A 22,617-nucleotide genomic window follows, 5' to 3' on the forward strand; every position below is an offset into this window, starting at 1 on the left:
AGGGGATTCCGCCAGACGCTCCCAACAAACCCTCACAATACGTTTGGGTCAGCCAGGACGGACCGGCATCTTCCCCCACCATCGGAGCCTACTCACCACCAGGTGGTGATCAGTTGACAGCTCCGCCCCTCTCTTCACCCGAGTGTCCAGAACATGCGGCCGCAAATCCGATGATACAACTCCAAAGTCGATCATCGAACTGCGGCCTAGGGTGTCCTGGTGCCAAGTGCACATATGGACACCCTTATGTTTGAACAAGGTGTTCGTTATGGACAATCCGTGGCGAGCACAGAAGTCGATCATCGAACTGCGGCCTAGGGTGTCCTGGTGCCAAGTGCACATATGGACACCCTTATGTTTGAACAAGGTGTTCGTTATGGACAATCCGTGGCGAGCACAGAAGTCCAATAACAAAACACCACTCGAGTTCTGATCGGGGGGGGCCGTTCCTCCCAATCACGCCCCTCCAGGTCTCACTGTCATTGCCCACGTGAGCATTGAAGTCCCCCTGCAGAACAAGGGAGTCCCCAGCAGGAGTACTCTCCAGCACACCCTCCAAGGACTCCAAAAAGGGTGGGTATGCTGAGTTGCTGTTTGGTGCATATGCACAAACAACGGTCAGGACCCGTCCACCCACCCGAAGGCGGAGGGAGGCAACCCTCTCGTCTACCTGTGGGAACCCCAATGTACAGTCACTGAGCCGGGGGGCAATGAGTATGCCCACACCTGCTCTGCGCTTTTCACCGTGAGCAACTCCAGAGTGGAAGAGAGTCCAACCCCTCTCGAGAGAACTGGTACCAGAACCCAGGCTGTGTGTGGAGGCAAGTCCGACTATATCCAGTCGGAAATTCTCTGCCTCACACACCAGCTCGGGCTCCTTCCCTGCCAGAGAGGTGACATTCCATGTCCCAAGAGCTAGCTTCTGCAGCCGAGGATCGGACCGCCAGGGTCCCCGCCTTTGGCTGCCGCCCAGCTCACATTGCACCCGACCCCTTTGGCCCCTCTCATGGGTATAAAATTCCTCGTCTCACCCCCCCTCAGGTGGTGTCCGTCCCTCATTCAGCTCGGGTCCTCTACCAGAGGCCAGGAAGCTTGAGGGTTCTGCGCAGTATCCTTGCTGTTCCCAGCACTGCACATTTCTGGACTGAGATGTCCGATGTTGTTCCCGGGATCTGTTGCAACCACTCATCTAGTTTGGGGGTCACTGCCCCGAGTGCTCCGACCACCACAGGCACGACTGTCACCTTTACCTTCCAGGCTCTCTCCAGCTCCTCTCTGAGCCCTTGGTATTTCTCGAGTTTCTCGTGTTCCTTCTTTCTGATGTTTCCATCACTTGGGACCGCTACATCCACTACAACGGCTTTCCTCTGCCCTTTATGTATGTATATATATATATATATATTACAGTATATATATATATATATATATATATATACACACACACAGTATAGGGAATAAGGTTGATTTCCTCTTCATTTACTCCAAAATGGATTTACTACTTTATAATTTTCCTTACATAATTTTTGTTTGACTTTTGTCAACCTGTTATTGAGTATACTATATATGCTCAATAAACAATAAACAACAACAACTACAATGTGAACTCTGGGTTTGTTTCGTAGAATTGAATTCAGGGGGAAACAAAAATCTAGTTTTAGGGTCACATGACATGATATTGTATCACAATACAGTGATTGCACAATCATCAATTTATTGGAAGAAAACCACGTGTACTTCCGGGGACATAAAATCAAAATTATGTAATAACGCAGCATACTGATGTTTTAACATAAATGAAACGATACAGGAATTATGAACATTGGCAAATATTGATAGTTCTAATAAGTGTCAAGCTGATAAAGGTGAAAAAAAATGTTATTGCAAACAGATTTTATTCATCTCCATCACCAATACAATATCGATATTTGACACGTTATACTGATGTCAACACGGAAAAAACATGCCCTTGGAAATCAGGATATGATATCGATATCTTGCACTCTGTACTAGTGATTATTGTAAATGATAACGATACAGAAATAATGGTGTTGGTGCTAAAATATTGCGAGTTATAGGCTAATAAATGTCACGCCGACAAATCAAGCACACGTTATTTTCGCGACTTTAGCCAACTTTCTTGATGTCCCTCGCCAAAATTAGTACCATTCAAATCTTTCATACGACATTTGAACGCCTTTATTTCGCGTTTACAGATAAAAACGACGTACGCAGCCAACACACACGCTTTCATTGGAGATCAGCCATTACTTTTTCCATCTAGTGCTTGAAAAACAAGCCAAATCAAGCGTCTCCAAAACAAGCCATTTAGCGTCTCCTCCCCTCGCCGGTTCCGAGATGCCCGCCGACTGGGAAGTGGCGTCCTTGCCATTTGGGCGGTAATTAGCATAGAATGAAGGAAAAGGGCGAGCTTCAAAAAAGGCAATTAAGCAGCAACAGCAAAAACCTTCACAGCACTAGTCATTAAATTGCGTGTCTGAAGGAGGGGCATTCAAGGTGTTGCGATAATCCACCGCAAACTGGGTATTAACATTTGAAGTCCGACGACGGCAAATCCGAAATGTTTTCATTTTGAAAAGAACAAGAACTATGTTTTGCCTCCAAATGCTTTAAGACCCCATCTGTGCTTGAGCTGCAACCAGCTGGAATGGAGGCTCCGTTCCTGCGATCCTGAACTCAAAAAGTGGTGGAAGAATATGGATGAATAATAATTGTTAGAATTTAAAAAAAAAACAAGTTGATCAAATCAAGCATGAATAAATAAAAGTGCTGTATGTTACTATGCTGCTATTTTTTTAATTAAGGCAAACAAATTAACAAAATATACTAATTAATAACAATTACTCAAAATGTTGCAATGTTGTTTGTTTTATGTATTTTTATAAATTCCAATTAATATATTTTAATCACACAATAGCAAATATGATACAGAAAAATGAAAAGTAGGCGAAATTGTACACAAAACGATTAAAATGATAAAAACTTTGATTTACGATGATATTAAATGATGTACGATTCTTTTGTATGTCAAAATAAAAATATATTTTGTGATACTACAATAAAGTAAGTTAAAATACCATCTTTATTGTATTATATATAATTATAAAGTGTAGATGTTTTATTTATATTATATACTGTATGTAATTTTAAGCATAAAATATTCACGATTATATTTTATCATTATTATGTAATGTTTTTAATAGTGTAATATTTAGAATATTTTTCATGTACTTTTGCAATGACAAAAGAGAATCTAGTGATAATTTTATCTGCCCAAAGGTTCACATTTTTTAATTACTTATTTGCAAAATCAACAGAACAACAATATAAAGTTTTCTGAGGATTGTTTACGGGAAAATTTTGTGAAAGTTCATCATTCTCGTCTGACCGACTTGCACCTTGAACAACCACCTGTCACGTTCCATTTCCCGGCGTTGAGGTGAATCCCTCTCCGTCGGGATCGGGGCATGCAGCTGCTTCTTCTCCGCCTCGCTGGAGTCGCAGTAGCGGAGATAAAAGCGAGCCGGATTAAATTTTCCCTTCCATATCGTCTCCTGGCAGGGGCCCAATCAATCTCTTTGTGTTAAATGACTTATTAATGAAGCCGCTCTTGGGCTAATATACACAAACACTCACACGCAAACACACAATTTATTAAAGTAGAACCTTTAAAGTTCACCCAGGAGGAAATGCAATTTGGAATTCCAACATTTGTAGAAATATGCTTTTTCTTTGTCTTTTTTTTTTGTAACATATGTATGAACAGTTTAAACAAGGCCTGCCTTATTATCAGCCCTGTGTACTGACAGGGACCCCATTTAGGTTGAAATCTCATCCGAACCCACAAGTGAAACCATTAGCCTCAGGTCAGTGTTTCCGTGGGGACATTGACCCTAACGATGCACGAATTGTGGGGGCCCCCTGGTCTCCTCAATAGAAAGCTGTGGATTGAATGTCATCCAGTATCTGATTCTCATCATCCCTCTAAATCTGTAACCTCTTTTGAGACTCCTCTACTAACTGCTTTTTCATCATTTTGGTGTAATGCTTGTACATATTCACTGTCATCTAATGTAAGGAAAACTCAAAGGATTCACACCTCAGTGTCAGCTGTCTGTGGAGTATATGTGATAACTAAATAATAAAAGTTTATCTTTGATGGACTCCTGGGAATGGGCAAAATTGACGAAATTAGACTTGCCTGCTTCAACCCAAAATTGACTTTTTTTGTGAGTCTAGTCGTGAAAGACATGCCTACCAAATATCATGTTGCTTTGTAAAACTGGCTTCAGGGGTCTGAATCTTGGAAGAATTGCAGGATGTGTTTACATAAGGTTGTAAACTTGACCGCCATCCGTGGCCCATACGCAGTGACAAAAATTCAAATTCTTAGCAACTTTGGATTTTCCACCTGTACAGTATGAGTGGTTTAAATTTTATTACTAATAACCACACAAAATGTAACGGACAGGGTATTCTTTGGAAATGGGAAAAGTGAGACAAAGGCGGCCATTTCAAAACACTCTCTGTTTGTTTCTTTTGTATTGATATTTTTGGTGAGTTTACTCATGATAGACATGTCTACCTAGTTTTGTGATACGAACTGAAACTGGCTGAATTTTAAGAGACCTCAAGAATGCCCTATAAGTTATCAACTTGGTTGCCATGCTCTGCTTGCATGCAATCACAAAAACTTAAATGTTTCACAATTTTGCGGTGTCCAGCCGTCTAGTATATGTTGTTCAAAAATTTGGTAGCAATTGGGAAAAAAAAATATCTTGGACAAGGTTGTCGTTGAAGGACTACTGGAAATGGCAAAAAACAACCCTTAAATATGTCCACTTTGACACAAAATGGAAGACTTTCTGTGGCTTTTCAGGCATGGCCTATTGAGACATTTTAAGGTTCTACTCATTGCAGACCTACCAAATTTCATGTTCACACAAGAGAACAAAAACTTGAATCCTCAGGATTGGCTATCTGTCAAGTTAGTAGCAATGTTCAAACTTGGTAGGAAAAGGGCATATTTTGTCACGGTGGGTTTGTTTGAACGGCCGGTGGAAATGGCTAAAATGACCCTCCGATTTTAAAGCAGAATGGCGTCTCTGCTTCTTGTCATGATCACCACGCTTATTAAATGTCACGTTCAGTGAAACTGGCTCCAGGGGCTGAATTTTCAAAAACCTTTGAGTCCTGCTACCCAGCCAATTTTTCTTCGCACAAAAGCATGCTCAGGCTCAAATGAATCTTGTTCAAATTTGAAGGGATTAACTCATAATGTCAGCACAAGATTAATTAGCAATAATATCCAATCCAACATGCTACAGTCCTTTTTTGTTCAGTGCAACCTATTTTCCTCAATCCTCCCCAATTAGAACCCATGAAATGTTTCCTCATTTTATTAAAATTGCTCTCCAATGTTTGTTTTGGCTCATGGCCAGATGATTCTCAAAGTGAGGTGCTACCTCTTGTGGTAAGTGAAACGATCACTCAATGAAATGTTCATATAATGTAATGAAGGGTTTTATTTTTTATTTTTTTATTAAACCAGTACAGTGCATTTCTCAAGTTCAGTTTGGTTCAACTTAAGTGCAATGTATTGGGATTTAATATTTGAGAAATTGATTTAGGTCCATTCTATTCAACTATTATTTGTAATTATGAAACATTTAAATGCAATGGTGATACTTGAAGAGTGAAGTATTTTTAGGTGATACTCAGTGTAAACAGTTTGAGAACAACTGGTCTAGAGTGGTCAAGGTTGGTCCTGGCCATGCTCTGCATCTTTTTGGCCAAGTTGGAGCTTCTCGCGGCTGAGTGCAAACACCATGATGGAAGGCACAGGGCAGGCTGAATCCTTGTGTCAATTGACTTACTACAGCGGACAGTATACGAATTATACATACCGGTACATTAAATCAGGCGTGCTCGAACTCATTCCAGCGGAGGACCAATTTCTAATCCTAGCGCCAATTAAACATGACTACCCATATGTACCCCTCAAATTTAGGGGTGTCCTCAGGGGCAGCTGTGCTGCCTGTTTTGCATCTCTCCTGGCTACAACACACCTGATTCAAATAATCAGGATCGTCCCCATGCTGCTTCAGTCCTCATGCTGGCTGATGATCTGATCATCTGAATCAGGTTTGTTGCAGCAGGGAGAGAAGGAAAACGGGGAGGACAGTGGCCATCCAGGACCGGAGTTGGACATGCTTGCCATAAATCAATTGGAATTAAAAGGTTGCCTGTTTTCTCTGACAAGGTCATAAAAGGGCTTTTTGTTTGTATTCTGTTTTTTACAAAAAAAGTTAAAATCTTATGAGAGCAAAGTAGTATTTTATTATAAAACAGCTTTGTAGAAATGAAACGAAAACCGGCGAAAATGGCATAACTTCGCATCACAGAAATAAATCCAAAATACGAGAATGTTGTAAATGTCAATCATCACAGAAATACAACAAGATAACTACAAAGCTATCCATCATGTCCACTCTCACTGTAATGAAATTGAAGAACAAGAAATGTAGCTCCCTTGAGTGGGTAGGTCTTATTTAGCTGACAGAACCGTTTGTGTTAGACTTGGTTGCTCTGAGTCACTAACTACCCCATTGTTGTGTGGTCTTCCACAGAGCTAAATTCTGGGGCCTCTGCTTTTCTCACTGTATCTGCTCCCATTGGGTTCCATCTTAAGCAAACATGGTGTTTCTTTCCACTGCTATGTGGATGACTGTCAGATCTATGTCCCGCTGAGCAAAAAAGATACTTTCTCACTGAGGCCACTTTTAGCCTGTCTGGAGGAAATCAAGACCTGGATGGCACTACATTTCTTGATTTTCAATGAAAAGAAGACAGAAGTGATCGTGTTCGGTCCCAGTGGCCCTTGTACATCCCATCCTGCGGACTTGGGCCTCCTGGCTCCTTATCTTAAGCCAGTGGTTCTCAATTATTTTCTGTCATGCCCCCCCCAAGGAAGAGGAAAACATCTCCCCCCTTGCACGACAATAAATAGTATCATTTGTCTATAAGATTGTTATAAGTACACCTTTGCGTAGCACTGTATCCTTATTCACGTATAAGAGAATAAAAAAGAAAGAAATATGGACCAAGTTTATGGACCAACTTACAACAAAGAATAGCTTTAGTAACTGGAACAGAAAAGATTTAAAGTGCATCGGAAATTCAAAAATAACATTAAATCCTTAATGTAACAATAAATATTTTTTGACTGACCATGTCAAACCATACGATACTGAAAAATAAAATTACATAAAATCAATAACTAATAATGCATTCAAACTAATCACCAACATTATCTCAGAGCACGATATTTTAAAAAAAAACTTTAACCAGTAAAACAAAAATATATAAAGAAGGTCCGCTTCTTTTTTTTTTTTTTTAATCAAAGATGATGTCTGGATTAATGGCTACAATGAGCACGTTTTGCAATGCACAGCTTTTCGAAGCGAGGTTTGAAGCAGGACACAGCAATTCTCAGCTCCTGCTCAATGTGTAGTTTACTGTGTATTTTAGTTTACTGAAGTAGCAGTCACAAAGCGGCATGATTGTTGGCAATATTCAGCACATTTTCGCAGAAAAAAACTCAAGCAGCTTATCAGCGTGATTGGGGTGTAATGTCTTTAAGTGACGCCTTAATTTATTCGGCTTCATGCTGTCCGCTACCAAAGTTTTTAGACACAGTAAGCACATCGATCTTTATTCGTCTGCCACCGCAATCACATTGAAGCCAAGCGCTACACATGACTCGTCATATTTCCTCCCTGAGAATGTTCCCTGTGCAAACTCTGCCAATGAGAGCGCTACTGCCCCCTAATGTAGTGGAGGTGCAACTGCACGTTACTTTAGGACAGTAAAAAAATAAAAAAGCATGTTTCCCGAGGTCAAACGCGCCCCCCTTGATGGAGCCTCACACCCACTATTTGAGAAACACTGTCTTAAGTCAACAGTCTCGAATTTGGGACTTATACTGGACAGTGATTTTAAATTGGACCGGTAAGTTGGTGCCGTTGTTAAATCCAGCTTCTTTCATCTTAGACAGCTGGCGAGAGTAAAGCCTCTCCTTTCTCAAGAGCACTTTGAAACAGTAATTCATGCCTTCATCGTATCCCAGCTGAATTACTCAGTAATGCATTTTACTTTGGAGTCAGCCAATTCTCCAGTAAGCATCTCCAGTTGGTCCAGAATTCTGCTGCCCGCCTCTTGACTGGTACTCCTACTTTGGCATCTCTTCACTGGCTCCCTATACATTTTAAAGTTATTTTTTAAGATCCTATTAATTGCTTTCAAATCTTTAAATGACCTCGCCCCATCTGACCACTCTGGGCTCCTCGGCCCCTACAAACCTACCTGGTGCCTCTGGTCTGCAGACCAGACACTATTAGAGGAACCGACAACTAAGGCTCAGAGGGATGGAGACTTTTTCGCTGCTGGTCCTTCTCTTTAGGATGACCTCCCACTGAACGTTCAGCAAACCACCTAGCTGTCCGTCTTTAAAACTCATCTTAAAACTAATTTTTGTTCTTTAAAAGTAAAAATCAAGTCTCATGTTGAGTCAAAGGTCAAAGTGTTTGTGTTTGCTACTGTCTTTGCTATTAATAATTTATTGTTTTATTGTTTTTTATTGTATGAATTATTGTTGCTCCATGTACGGCACTTTGTCTACAGCGGTGATTGTTTTCAAGTGCTCTATAAATATAGTTGAGTTTAAAAAATGTCATGGCTGTACATCACTGAATTAAATGTTAAGTCTAGGTCTCATTTCTGAACTGTCCATCACTACAGAAGTAAAACAAGAAAAACTAACTGTGCAGCATGACAGAATGAAATGTAAAAGTGATTTTACTCTCCGAGTGAGTGAGTACAATGAATGGATGAATGCATGACCAACTTCACAGAACAAAGACAAAGCATGAGAAAAAAAAAACTGTCCATCACGAAAGTAAATGAACATTTGCATCATAGAGGTGAAAATCAAACGTGAAAAAATGTTGTGCCTGTCCATCACTGCTTGAGAAAGTTAACTCTGCTCACCAACACAGGAACAAAACAAAAAAATATATATATGTTGTGACTGAGTTTCAGCATAATATAACAAGACAAAACAAGCAAACAACAAAAAAGCTGCTGTGGGTAAGTTTTCATGTTCAGGGATGAAACTCTAACATTTGGGATTCCTGCGTTACACGCGCTCTTGTCCTGCTGAGAACAAAGCTATCAGGAAGCTCATTAGCGCAGCGCTTATTGAGCAGCGCTAACTCTCGTTACCCTGACCACATTCTCATTTTCACCCATCACCTTCCTCTGAAGGCTCAATGGTGACATAGGCAGTGCGTGCGAGGGACAGAGATGTGACCTCAGTTGGACCCCAAGAGTACATGAATCTGCAGTCCATTGATTTATAGCAGCGGTCCCCAACCGCCTGTCCACGGACCGGTACCGGTCCACAGGGCATTTGGTACCGGGCCGCACAGAAAGAACTTGCCTTAATTCTGTGTTATTTATTTCGGAATACGAAAGATGTTTTATTTTGAAAAATTACCGGATTCTCCGTTTCAGGTTCAGGAGGAAGAAATTAGCGAAGAAGAGATGGGATAGTGAGAGAACAGAAGAGAACAGGCTAGAGTACAAAAAGATGACAAGGGAAGTGAAGAGAGAAGTGGCCAAGGCCAAACGGAAGGCATATGAGGAGTTATATGAGAGGTTAGACACAAAGGAAGGTGAAAAAGAATTGTACAGGTTGGCGAGACAGAGAAATCAGGCTGGGAAGGATGTACAGCAGGTGAGGTTGATTAAAGACAGAGAGGGAAATGTCATTACGAGTGAGGAAAGTGTGTTGAGGAGATGGAAAGAATACTTTGAGGAGTTGTTAAATGAGGAAAACAATAGGGAACGTAGGAATGAAGAGCCAGAGAGGATTAAGAAGAAGGTCGATCAGGTTAGAAAGGATGAAGTCAGGAAAACATTAAAAAGGATGCAGAGTGGTCAGGCGGTTGGTCCAGATGACATACCAGTGGAGGTATGGAAGTGCTTAGGGGAGGTGTCGGTTGATTTTCTGACTAAGTTGTTTAATAGAATCTTAGACACAAACAAGATTCCTGATGAGTGGAGGAAGAGTGTCCTAGTACCAATTTATAAGAAGAAGAAGAATGTTCAGAGTTGTAGCAACTACAGGGGGATAAAGTTGATGAGCCATATGATGAAGGTTTGGGAAAGAGTAGTTGAAGCCAGGTTGGACAGGAAGTGGAGATTTGTGAACAGCAGTATGGTTTCATGCCGAGGAAGAGCACCACAGATGCAATATTTGCCCTGAGGATCCTGATGGAGAAGTACAGGGAAGGTAGGAAGGACCTGCACTGCGTATTTGTAGATTTAGAGAAGGCTTATGACAGGGTGCCAAGAGAGGAATTGTGGTTCTGTATGAGGAAGTCAGGAGTTGCAGAGAAGTACGTTAGGTTGGTTCAGGACATGTATGAGAATAGTACAACAGTGGTGAGGTGTGCAGTTGGACGGACAAAAGACTTCAAGGTGGAGGTAGGACTGCATCAAGGATCGGCCCTGAGCCCCTTCTTGTTTGCTATGGTGATGGATAGATTGACAGATGAGGTCAGACAGGAGTCGCCCTGGACTATAATGTTTGCAGATGACATTGTGATCTGTAGTGAGAGTAGGCAGCAGCTACAAGAAAACCTAGAAAGGTGGAGGTTTGCACGAGAGGAAAGAGGAATGAAGGTCAGTCGTAGTAAGACAGAGTACATGTGCATAAATGAAAGGGAGACCAGTGGAATGGTGAGGTTACAGGGAGCAGAGGTGGAGAAGGTACAGGAATTTAAGTACCTAGGATCAACAGTACAGAGCAGCGGAGACTGTGGAAGAGAAGTGAAGAATAGAGTGCAGGCAGGATGGAACAGCTGGAGAAAAGTGTCAGGAGTGATTTGTGATAGAAGGCGGTCAGCTAAGGCGAAGGGAAAAGTTTACAGAACAGTTGTGAGACCAGCCATGATGTACGGTCTACAGACACTAGCAATTGGCAAAAGACAGGAGGCAGAGTTAGAGGTGGCTGAGTTAAAGATGCTGAGATTCTCCTTAGGAGTGAAAAGGATGGACAGGATCAGAAATGAGGTCATCAGAGGGACAACTCAGACAGGAAAGTTTGGAGAAAAAGTTAGAGGCCAGACTGAGATGGTTTGGACATGTACAGAGGAGGGACAGTGGATACATTGGTAGGAGAATGTTAGAGATGGAGCTACCAGGTAGGAGACAGAGAGGAAGGCCAAAGAGGAGATTCACGGATGCCGTGAGGGAAGACATACAGGTAGTTGGAGTCAGAGTAGAGGATGCAGAGAACAGGGAAAGATGGAAATTAATGACTCGCTGTGGCAACCCCTGAAAAGGGACAAGCCGAAAGGAGAAGAAGAAGACCGGATTCTCCGTTACATCCGTCTGTGTCACGCTTGACACATGTCAAGCCACGCTTCTCCATCACATGTCTGATTACGCAAAAAACAAAACGCCGGAGTTCGCAAAATGAGTAGAAAAACTGCTGGAGATCGCAAATGACGGCGGCCTTAAAAGCATGTTCGAGACAACTGGAATAAAGTTATGGCTGAATACTCTGAGATCGGCACAATAGCACTGTTGCTATTTCCGACATGCTACCTGTGTGAGGCGGGGGTTTTCTGCAGCAAAGGCGACTAAAACAAAATTACAAAGTAGACTGGACATAAACCACACACTTGAGGTGTCTATTGTCTCCTATTACCCCAAAATGGGACCGTCTGGTTGCAGAAAATCAAGGGGCTGTGGTGAGTCGCCATTTTCATGCACTTTGAATTTGCGTTGTATCGTATTTTGAAGGCATTAAACATTACCATAGCGATCAGAGTGTTGCGGCCAGATTAGACGCTCCTTGTGTTTATTATTATATTTCGAAAACACCACAGTTTTCATGCAGCTCATACCATATTATTTTGCTGTATTATTTCCGCCACACCTTAAATGCCGGTCCCTGAAAATATTGTCTGACATAAACCGGTCCGTGGGGCAAAAAAGGTTGGGGACCCCTGATTTAAAGGGAACATATTATGGAAATGTGACTCTTTCTTCTTGCAGACAAGTCGTTGTATGTCAGGTGTGTCGGATCTCCCATCAAGTGTGAAATTATTCAACCAAGTAAATCTGCTACATGTGTTCAAATAATAATGACTTAGTGAAGAAGCATTTGGCTAAAGTTTTTTTTTCTTCTGTTCACTGTTCCACGTAAACAATTGTACAAGGTCGGCTAAAATTTTGCACTCAGGATGGTTGTGACCAATTGGCTAACCATGTGTAGTAATGTAATGTAAAATCTGGATTTTTTTTTCACGGTCTGGCAGTACTTTTCCAAAGACATTCCCATTAAATCAACGAAGACTTTTTTTTTTTCTAAAACTTGAACAATGTCAAACCAACTTATATTTGGCACCTTGTTTGACTCCAACTAAGGATATGTTCAAACAATGTTCCTGGCAACTACGACAGTCCTGATTGCATGAAATATACTCAAGTACACCATTACTTTCACCATTTTTCCCCATGGAGGTTAGAGTATTGCTAGATATTCTCACAGTCTATAGCAGTATGTGTGACGGGCCATGGTTGGGAAGGGCTGCTGATTCCCTGATGCGCAAAGGCACAGCATAAGATAAGAAAATAAGATAAGAAAACCTTTATTAGTCTCGCAATGGAGAAATTCCCAATTCACAGCAGCAAAGTTATGAAAGGAAGAAGTAGAAAACAAAATATAGGAGCTGCTGGAAAGGCAGCCACTCTCGCGGCGCCATTTTGAAGTCAAAATAACAAAAATAACACAACACAACACATAGGACACAGACAGTCGTGCAATCTTCACCACTTTTCTGCATACACTTGTTGTCTGAAGCAGTTTATAGATGAAAGAGGAGAGGATCAAAGTGTCCTTTCACCAGTGGGTCAGAGACGTCATGCTGAAAATGTGCTCACGTCTGCTACAAGCTAAGTTTTGAAAGCAAACACGAAGCTATAGCGTCCATTGACAAAAAGAGATTAGTTCACTTCTCCTGTCCCACGTAATCCGCTTCAAACTCCAAGCCGCGACTCCCAGTTGCAAATCCGCATCGGCGCTCCGCGCTAACGCTCCTTTCTTCTCATCGTCGGCTCCTCAAGCCTTACATCCATCCAGCCGCAGACCGTTCAACAGCACCGATCTCTCCGCTGAACAAAGCGGGGCTGTGAAAAATGCTGCACAGGCGCAAGACACAAGCGCCCCGGGACTGTCCAGCAACGACAGTCAAATGGCGCCGACATTCCTCCCAGTCAAAAACAGTGCTGGTATACCCATGCTGCCGAGAAGGCGCAACCACCAAGCACAGAGTTTCCTCCTTGATGAATGTCGTGGCCAAAAAATGCTGAAAAAAGGCCACATCAGGTCCACACGACGTAACAACAAACACAAAGTGACAAAACAAACACAAAAACAACAAAAAAAGCAAAGCTCATGAGAGCACTTGCCGACGGCTGCCTACTCGGGCGCCATCTTGACTACATGGTTCGGCCCACGATTTTCCACAGTTCCTAGTGCATGCCCTCCCAGGCTCGTTGCCTTCCGATGGAGTCTTCTCTTGTTTGTTTAGTTCTGTCAAGGTTTTCTGTGGATTAAACGTGGATTCTGAACAGCTTTGGCGCGAGTTTGTGGTCTGGAAAAATCGAAAGAAGCTCCCCTGCCCGGTCTGTCATCAAGCAGTGGAGGTTTACAGGTACACAGGTATTAGAATCATTAACGGTGGCAACCGGCAAGTGTGAAGTTTCCTACATACAGTAGTGCTTCCTGTTGCACTATGGACCACCTTCACGTTTTGTTCTACTCTATTTCACACTGTCACGTTGAATTGCGGAGTGTACGTCAGCTTGTAAAGTATGAAAAATGTCAATATGTATGAATGGATGGATGGACCGATCGACGGACAGATGGATAGACAGATAGAAAGATAGATCCAGTAGATAGATTGATAGATAGTTGAAGATCATGCAAGCCTTGTACATGTAAAAAAAAAAAAACAGCAAAGGGCAACTCTCACTTTTTCCCTGAAGTAATTGAGCAAAGGTATAAAATGAGACAACTGAGACGCAGGAGAAGGTGGGGGGGGGGGGGGGGGAGCTTGAGGCCCAGGGCAGCAGGGGGTCTCGCTCATCAAACCCATACATGCATGCATGAACGCTTACCTCTTGTGTGACTCCCCCGCCAGGTAGCTCAAAGCTATTATACACGGGGTGATGATTCAAGGGGTTTTCTCTATCTGCAGCGGGTTAGCACAGCAACGTTCTATGTGTGTTCTGTCCAAACATGGCGCACACACAAGGCGGTTGTAACACCTCAACAAGGACAGGCACGCTCACAACAAATGAGGGTCAGTGATTCCTCGGGGGTGTCAAAGATGGTGCGCTACTTAGAAAGTTTTGGAAAGGTTGAAGAAATCACAAGTGAGTTGTCAGATATTTGCACCCTTATTTGGTATGGAACACAGAGCTCTTCAACCGGTATTGATCTTTTTTTAGCCCTCAGCGGCCATCATACTTTAGTCTTGTTTGCAAAAGTAGGCTAGTGCAATTTGTCTTTTTTTTTTTTTCTGTAAATTTCAGACCGCCTAAAACTTTGATTGCAACTAACTGCTCAATGTTACTTTAACCTTAAACCAGCATTTTTTTGTACCTTGTAATATGGAGTCACTTTTCCAACGTTTGTTTTCTTCTTTTGAAAAATTCACACCACCTAAAGTTTTGCACACAAGTCGACTGCAAATTTTGTCATCTGAAAATAGTCCTATTAAATCAGTATTGGGGGGGGGGATTACACCCCCTCCTGAAATATTTACCTGGGGAATACTGCAGTTTTTTGACTAATATTTGTAATCGAATACACGTTGGGAGTTTCTAATAACATGAGCTACTATTCGGAAAAAAAAATCCACTTGTGTGAATGCTAGCATATTTTCTTTCCCTTTTTCATATTTCGCCTGGTCAAAAGTTTCATCCTGATACCAGAGTTTTGTGAAATGAAACAACCTTGTGAGGTTATTCCTTGTTGGCTTTTTGTTTCAGTCTCCAGCTGGCAAGTGTCACCTGTTACACCCGTCTTGAATCTGGCCTGGTTACCTGTCTGCTTTATAAACCAGGCCACACCAACAACTGACTGTCGGATTATTAGCCTTGTTCATGACTCTGTCTCCAAGTTTTCTACATGTTCTTGACATAGCTGTGTGTCAGGGTTTTTTTACCCGGACAAAGTTAAACAAATGACTCGGCACACACGGAAGATTGTCTTTCTTCGGCAGAAGTGGATCTCTGAGAACGAACGACTGGGAGTTGTTCCGTGATCGCACTTAGAGTCCCTTGTCCTCCTGACGGACATTTGCATACCACGGTACCTCGGTCGTGATCTGATTACCTTGGTTTAAGCTTTGAACCACGGGTACGTTGACGCCTTTCTGTCTGGTCTACAACGAATCAACAAGTTGTAGACTTCGCAGATAACAAATGTCCGCCGGGGCGCGACACCCGTTCTCAAACCGTCTTTTGATGTTCTACAACACTTTGTTGCCAAATTCTTTATTCCCACTTTGTGACTGAGTCTAGCCTTCTTCCATCTGTTCGCCCCCTTGCTTTGACGTGATAACTGTGGACTTCAAAAGCCCTCCGCCCAGACGGCCAACACCTTTGCGCACAGGCATTTGGGGGCGCACTGAATACGCATCCAAACGTCTAGACATGCCCAAATTAAATGAAACTTTAAACATGATACAATTTTGCTCGTAGATTTCTTTATCACTGTGCCTCGTTAGTTCGAAGGATTTTTATTCTAGTATTTTCCTTGTTATGTATTTTTGGGTTTTGTTCGTCATGTATTGGATTTTCATGTCCTTTATATTGACAAGCAATATTTGTTTATATCGTTCCTTGCCTTTTCCAAGCGTGTTTTGTTTGTTCTCGCCTTTTCCTGGTTCTTCATAACGACCAGCGTCCTTTGTTGTGCTTTGTCGATCTTGCGTTTTTGTTTATAAATATTTTTGTGACCGAAAATTCGTATCTGTCACGTTTTTTTCAATCCTCATCTGTCCAGAGTGCGTCCGGACACTTGACGGAAAATCAATTTCTCCTTCAGTTTCAATGGGTTTTTTTCTTCAGAAATTTCACACCCCTTAAAGTTTTGCCCCTGAGGTGTTATGTGCCTCAATAAAACCAAATTTTTAAAATGGTGTGATGTTAATTTTACAAGGACATCCCAATTAAATCGGCTTGTGCTTCTCCGTGCACGTGTGTGTGTGCGTGTTTAGCTTTCCCTAAAATATTGCATGCTTAACATAACTCAGATGAAAAGTCCCTAAAGTCATCTCAAATCTCACACTGCAGTCAAAATTTAACCTGGATGAGATCCATGAAGTCAAAGTCAGTGAACCACAGTATAGCAATACATTTTTGATACAGCTCCCGTATTGGATCTCAGTGTGTAGAGGTTCCGAATGTTCAGGTGGCGTTCATTTGTGGACAATCGACTAACGTGTGGGTCCGTTCCAAATCTCAGCCGGCGCTCATGAGTCAATTTTCTGTAGTTATTACCAAAAACAAAACATGTTGTTTACCGCCAGCTCGCCGTTTCAAGCTGTTCAAGTGCTTTGTAAAAGATTTATTGGTCATGAGAGGAAATATGGTCCCACAGCAACATTCACAAGCAGCATTTTCTGCTTACTCTACCGTGAAATGAAAATCTTATGGTTGTGCCATAAAAAAAACAAGGAAACAACAAGAATGTTGAATTGATAAAGCTTTTACAATGACAATTGGATTCTGGTCCCAGTGACCTAAAGATGCATAAAAGCATAATGTGCTCGCGTCGTGAAAATGTCAATGTTTAAAATATGTAAGATGACCATATGGTGAAATTGCTTCATTTCTTTGTCATTATCATAAATCAACACTGCGAGAGCATTACCATCAGCAAAAACTCAGATAGGAATTTTGGAATGTTTTGAAAATTCTGCCCCAGAAGTGAGATTCACTTCCCAACATACAAAGTAGAACTTGGTAGGCAATGGGCATATTTGTAAACCCAGAAACATGTCTCAAGAAGCCATGCTCAATAGGACACAGGAAGGCCGCCATTTTGGTTTCATAGTAACAAAATTGGGGTGGTTTAGGTCAATTCCATGGGTCCTTCAAAAAAAAAAAAAAAAAAAAAACTTGCCATGCAGATTTTGCTCAGTTTATTCCAAATTGAAACTAGGTACACTGCACAGACAGTTAGTTTTGGTCATTCCGTGTGGACGGAGCATGGTGGAACAATTTCACATCTTGCCATGTCACACAAAACTCAAATAAATTCCACAGTGACATGTCACAAAACACTTTTTTTTTTCATTTAGCAAAATGGAATTTAATAGGTGTGCCAATCATGAGCGGAACCCCAAAAAGTCTGAACAAACCATATACCAAAAGACACGGGAAGTCTGCCATTTTGGTTTGAAGCCGCCACAATGGGCGAATTGTTCCTGTGTTTAGGGGTCCTTAAAGCTGAATTTATCTGAAAGATTGTGTTCAATTGCTTCCCATTTTGAACCGTGCATACGTGACAGATGGGTGACGCAAAATTGCAGAGATTCAGACCAGGCAGAGCATGGCAGTGTAGTTAGATGACTTGCTATCAAACATGAAACTCTAATAACTCAACTGTGCAAGCTCCAAAGCCAGACAAAACCGGCTTGCCAAAAGATTCATAGTTATAGAAAGAAATGTAAACGTACCACTGCAGGCAGCTTGAATTACAATTCCTCCACTTTTGGATTGCCTGAATCCACACGTTGGCCCGCGCTTCCAGCCTTGGCACACATGTCCATAAGGGGGGACCGCCGCACTCATTACAGCTCAAATGACTCCAGCGGTGCAACTTTGTGCACTTTTTAACAGGCCCGCCGAGCTGTGTTTACACACTATTTGCTGGAAGAATCGTCCCTCCAGACCTTTTACCTGGACACTGTGCTCACCAGCAGAGCATCAAACATCTTTAATTGGATGATTAGCATGTAAATATTGTCTAAATAGGACGGGATCGCTCAAAATCGGAGTCCACTGTCTCCCAGTTTTTAGTCGCTTTTATATTCTTGTCATATTTTTGGGTTGTTGTTACACGGTCCTGCTTCACCCCCTTGGTCGATGCAGTCAACAATGCATACCGTATTTTCCACACGAAAAGGCGCACTGGATTATGAGGCGCACCTTCAATGAATGGCCTATTTTGTCTTTTTTTTTCATACATTGGGCGCACCGCATTATAAGACTCCATCTACAATGCATCCACTAGATGGAGCTACACTCAAGGAAACGTCAACAGAAAGAACGATCAGATGTCAGTAAAACTTATTTAATAAAGCAGCGACACAGTTCAGTTAACCAACGGCAAGTTATAACATTGACTCGTTAATGTTTACTCTCTTGCCGCTGCTCTATTTCCGTGTTCGACTGCGTAACCGATCGCCTTAAGTTTGAACTCTGCGTTGTCAGCATGTCTCTAGCAAGGAGCCATTTTGCAGTCGAAATATTACTGTAAGGACCATACACAAGACGCATCGGATTCTAAGGCGCGCTGCGAGCTTTTAAGGAAATGGAAGGTTTTTAGGTGCACCTCTTAGTACGGAAAATACGGTACCAAACCAGCAGATATAACAAAAGCATCTTTCCACTTGCCATCATCAACTCCATCACTGTAAAGTGGAATACAACTATTTACACAAACATCCATCTTGCGCACTGCTTAAGTATATTTTCCAACGAGTCGCCTCGAAGGCGGGTCTCGCCTCTCTTGTCTGTGAAATTCAGTTTTGTAAACCACTGCAATGACCAAGAGAGCCCTGCGGATGGCAGTGAGATCAGCCCAGCTTTTAAGTTGGAGAGAAAGATGAAAGTTGCAAATTGGACATGTTGAGGCACCTCATACTCAACAATGCTTGTCATATTGTTAGAATGAAATATTGGCTCACGAAGAGTATGTGTCACAAGGGTAGTAGAAAGTGTGTGCCACGATCGTTCATAGGGGTAAATGATGAACACTATGTAGAAAACCCGTTGGCGTGATTATTATTGCCATCAAAATCTCTTTCTTAGTCCTGATTTAGTTGTCTTATAGCTTGAGGTGTCAAAATAGGAAATAGTATCAGCGTCGTTGTTCTGCTCAACGCTTGATTTGATTTAAAAAAAAAAAAGCTAGTTTTCTGCACGGTCTTGGTGTTGGAGTGAAAACCCCCCTTTTGTGCTCTTTCCTAAGAGGCCACTAAAAGCCCTGTCTGAATAGGAAAGGAGCACAGTAATTGCTCCATCTTGATTGAGAGAAAAGCTTTTTAGCTCGGAGGAACGAAATTTTGCCAGGATTGTTCTGGAGATTGTTACGGTCAGATGCATATTCGCATGTACTTAAGATGCATTTTTTTCTGAATCAAATGAAATCAAAATCTGCAAGGGGTGTATTTTTTAAGAGTAATGATGTAAGATAAATTTGGATTGATACTGAACTGTTAGAAGATGTCTCTTGAAATGTAATTTAAGTCTCATACATTTGCTTCTGGGGGCAAACGCTCTGAGCAAGCATCCGTCTTGCGCCGTTATGTTTTAGGCCGTATTTTTCTCCTCGCTCGTTTCAAGATCAGTCTGAGGCTTTTTGTCTTCAAACGAATTTCTGAAGCGTGACCTTGCTCACTCCACGCCGAGAGGGAACTCTGAATGGACTGGCGGATTGTTATTGCCAACAACTTGTTTAATAGAGACGGCCGAACAGGGCGGGTTTTCCAAGTCAAGGATGGGTAAACTCCTGCTCCATTACTAGGCTCGTTTTCGTATGTTTTTCGGCAGATGGAAGAGGGCTTAAAAGATGAGGTTGGGGTGTCATTAATTGCTACTCACTGCTGCTCAAACGTGCACCATCAAATGCCAGATGTTTGTGGAAATGAAACAAGGGGCATGATTTACTAAAGTGCCAAAGGGCAGGTACTCAATGAGTGTTCTCGCTAACAGCGTTTCTCAAAGTTCTGTGGTCGTGCCACGAGTGATAATCCGGTTCACTCTTGCGGTGCTTGAAAGAATCACCGCCCAAGTACAGTTTTGTTATAGTTAGTTTTTGACAGTGCAGTTTTCCTGGATATAGGCACGGTGTTAATGGTCAAACTCTGCATAATGTTACACTGATTTGCAATCGTATTATTTTATGAACACCGATGTATGGTGTTGTATTTGAGAAGCACTGTGTTGCACATGGTTTCAGTGAATATAAAAAAACATATGTCAGGTTTTTTTTATACATACAGTATATATACAGTATATATATACCCCCACCTTGTTGAAGGCCCCAATTCCATCTGAAAAATAACAAACAAACAAACAAAATCTTCACAAAAAAGGCTACAACCGCTTTAATGTCAGCCCCAGTTGAAGTTTACTGTCAAAATAAAACTAAACCAAGGAGAATTAAACATTGTGAGTTTTGAACCAATTGCATTGCATTTCTTTAAAACAGTCTGTTTTGCTGAATGCTAACAAACAATGCATAACAGATATTTTAAAATAATCGGTGTGGCAACACATGTAGGATCGCTATATCCTATTCACAGGCATATTTTTTTTGCCGTATGCAAAAATGAATTATCTGATGCAGATTACATATTCACTTAGAGTAGTTGAATGAAACATTTTTTGTTTGCCTGCTTGACTGTATTACACTGCCATCTGGTGGCTAGAAAATGCACACCAGCAGGAACCACAATGATTTAATCATTATGCATACATTCATCTTAAATTATTTAATACGTTTTCACTGATGTTATTACTGTATGTTTTTCTGTGGAATACAATACCATAGAGTGCTACAAAAATTACAAAATGTTTGTTGTCTTAATGCTGAGACTGGAACGAATTAATGGTACTTTCATTCATTTCAATGGAGAAAAATGATTTGAATACCTGAATGTGCATGACAAATTAATCTCATATCTCAAGGCACCACGGGATATCATTCATTCCAACCCTGATAGAACTCCTCTAGGGTATATGTTACTGCCCATGAGAAGTTAATCTGCTTTCAACTACACGCAGGCACACACACACACACTTCAACTACCATCTGCTACAAAGATTAAAACAGTCTCGAAACGTGGCACGATACAACATCATCAAGACAATCAAGTGAGCCTCTAAAACACGTACATACATTTAGACGCGCGCGCGCACTCACGCACACACACACACACACACACACAACACACACACTCTGACTCGGCAGACGTATCTCCCAGCAAAACAGGAGGAAAACAAAAGTCTTAATTCCTGTGCGGCAAATCGGTGTCACTCAAGGATTACAGCCCCCACCCATCCCACCCTCTCACACACGGACACGCACAAAGTATTTGGCTGATAAATGAAGGAAGAGGTTTGACATATATCATCCGATTATTTGGATTAAAAAAAACACAAATAAAACTCACTTCTAAAACTCAAAAACAAGTTAAAAACAACAACAATAATACGAAGAAAAGAAGAAGAATGGAAAAACAGTATGTATTTACCTATGTGTGTCCACGCGTGGAGAATCCAGAAAAAGAAATAATCCACCCACGTCAAAAATATATATAAATAAATACATAAAAAAGAAGTGCAAGTGAGCGCTTCCAGCAATCCAAACGTGAACTCCCAGTAACGGTGCGCGGTAACGCGGGTCCGTGCAGCGTGGTAGTGAATGGACAGGAGCTGTCCAGCGAGAAGCAGCACGGTTCGACGATCTCGCCTCGGTCGCGCGCCGCTCGCCTATGAGCCAGTGAACAGGGAGACGCCGATCTCACCTCCACTCGCGTGCACACCCCCACCGCCGTGATTTGCGCCGAGTCACGCGGGAAGGATGAGGGGAACAAGGAGCCAATCAGAAGTGGGCGACACAAGCGGATCAGGCCAACTGCCCTTGAGCAGGAATGCTGCGAGAGAGGAATGAAGCAGTTGGATTATTCTCAGAAAATCACAGAGCCCCAAACATGACCTGAAATGCATTAAATTGCAGCCACAAAAAAATGGATGTGAATTCCACACAAAATATTAAATTGTGGCCACGAAAAGAGCCACTGTGAACAAGAGTAGACGCACACTCCAAAAAAATGCTGGGTTCTTAACCTGACACATTCATTAGGTAGCCTGAATTTTCAGCAGATTGGGTTGCTTTTACCCAAGATGGGTCAATTATTTTGACCCAGCAGATTGGGTTGAAAATTGGAGCTGGTCATGTTGTTTTCAAATCAACCCAGTGCACTCGGTATCAATAGCCCAGCATTGGCACAACCTCTTTTAGACCCAGCGCTAGGTTAGCTCTTTCTCCCAGTTTGGGTCATTTTTCCACCCAATCTAATCTGAAACAAGAACCATGTCTTAAAACAAGTATAAATAAATAAATAAATACATACATACATAGAAACAACCAAATATGGCTTAGATAGATCGAATGCTGGGTTCGTTATTTTGACCCAGTAGATTGGGTTGAAGTTTGAATTC

At 41.8% G+C, this 22,617-nt stretch overlaps 1 protein-coding gene across 1 annotated transcript in view; it reads right to left on the reverse strand.

Moving 5' to 3' along the window:
- The window catches only part of fstl5 (follistatin-like 5), a 151,428-nt gene extending 129,531 nt beyond the window's left edge, over positions 1-21,897 (reverse strand). The window contains exon 1 of the mRNA XM_086106122.1: positions 21,648-21,897. Coding sequence (XP_085962248.1) covers positions 21,648-21,724 — 77 coding nt within the window. The 5' untranslated portion in view covers positions 21,725-21,897. The remainder of the gene's footprint in view (positions 1-21,647) is intronic.
- Positions 21,898-22,617: the final 720 nt, after the last annotated feature.

Source organism: Hippocampus guttulatus, chromosome 2 (genome assembly GCF_054856545.1).
Source record: "Hippocampus guttulatus isolate MCC_2025c chromosome 2, RoL_Hgut_1.0, whole genome shotgun sequence".
NCBI classification, from domain to species: domain Eukaryota; kingdom Metazoa; phylum Chordata; class Actinopteri; order Syngnathiformes; family Syngnathidae; genus Hippocampus; species Hippocampus guttulatus.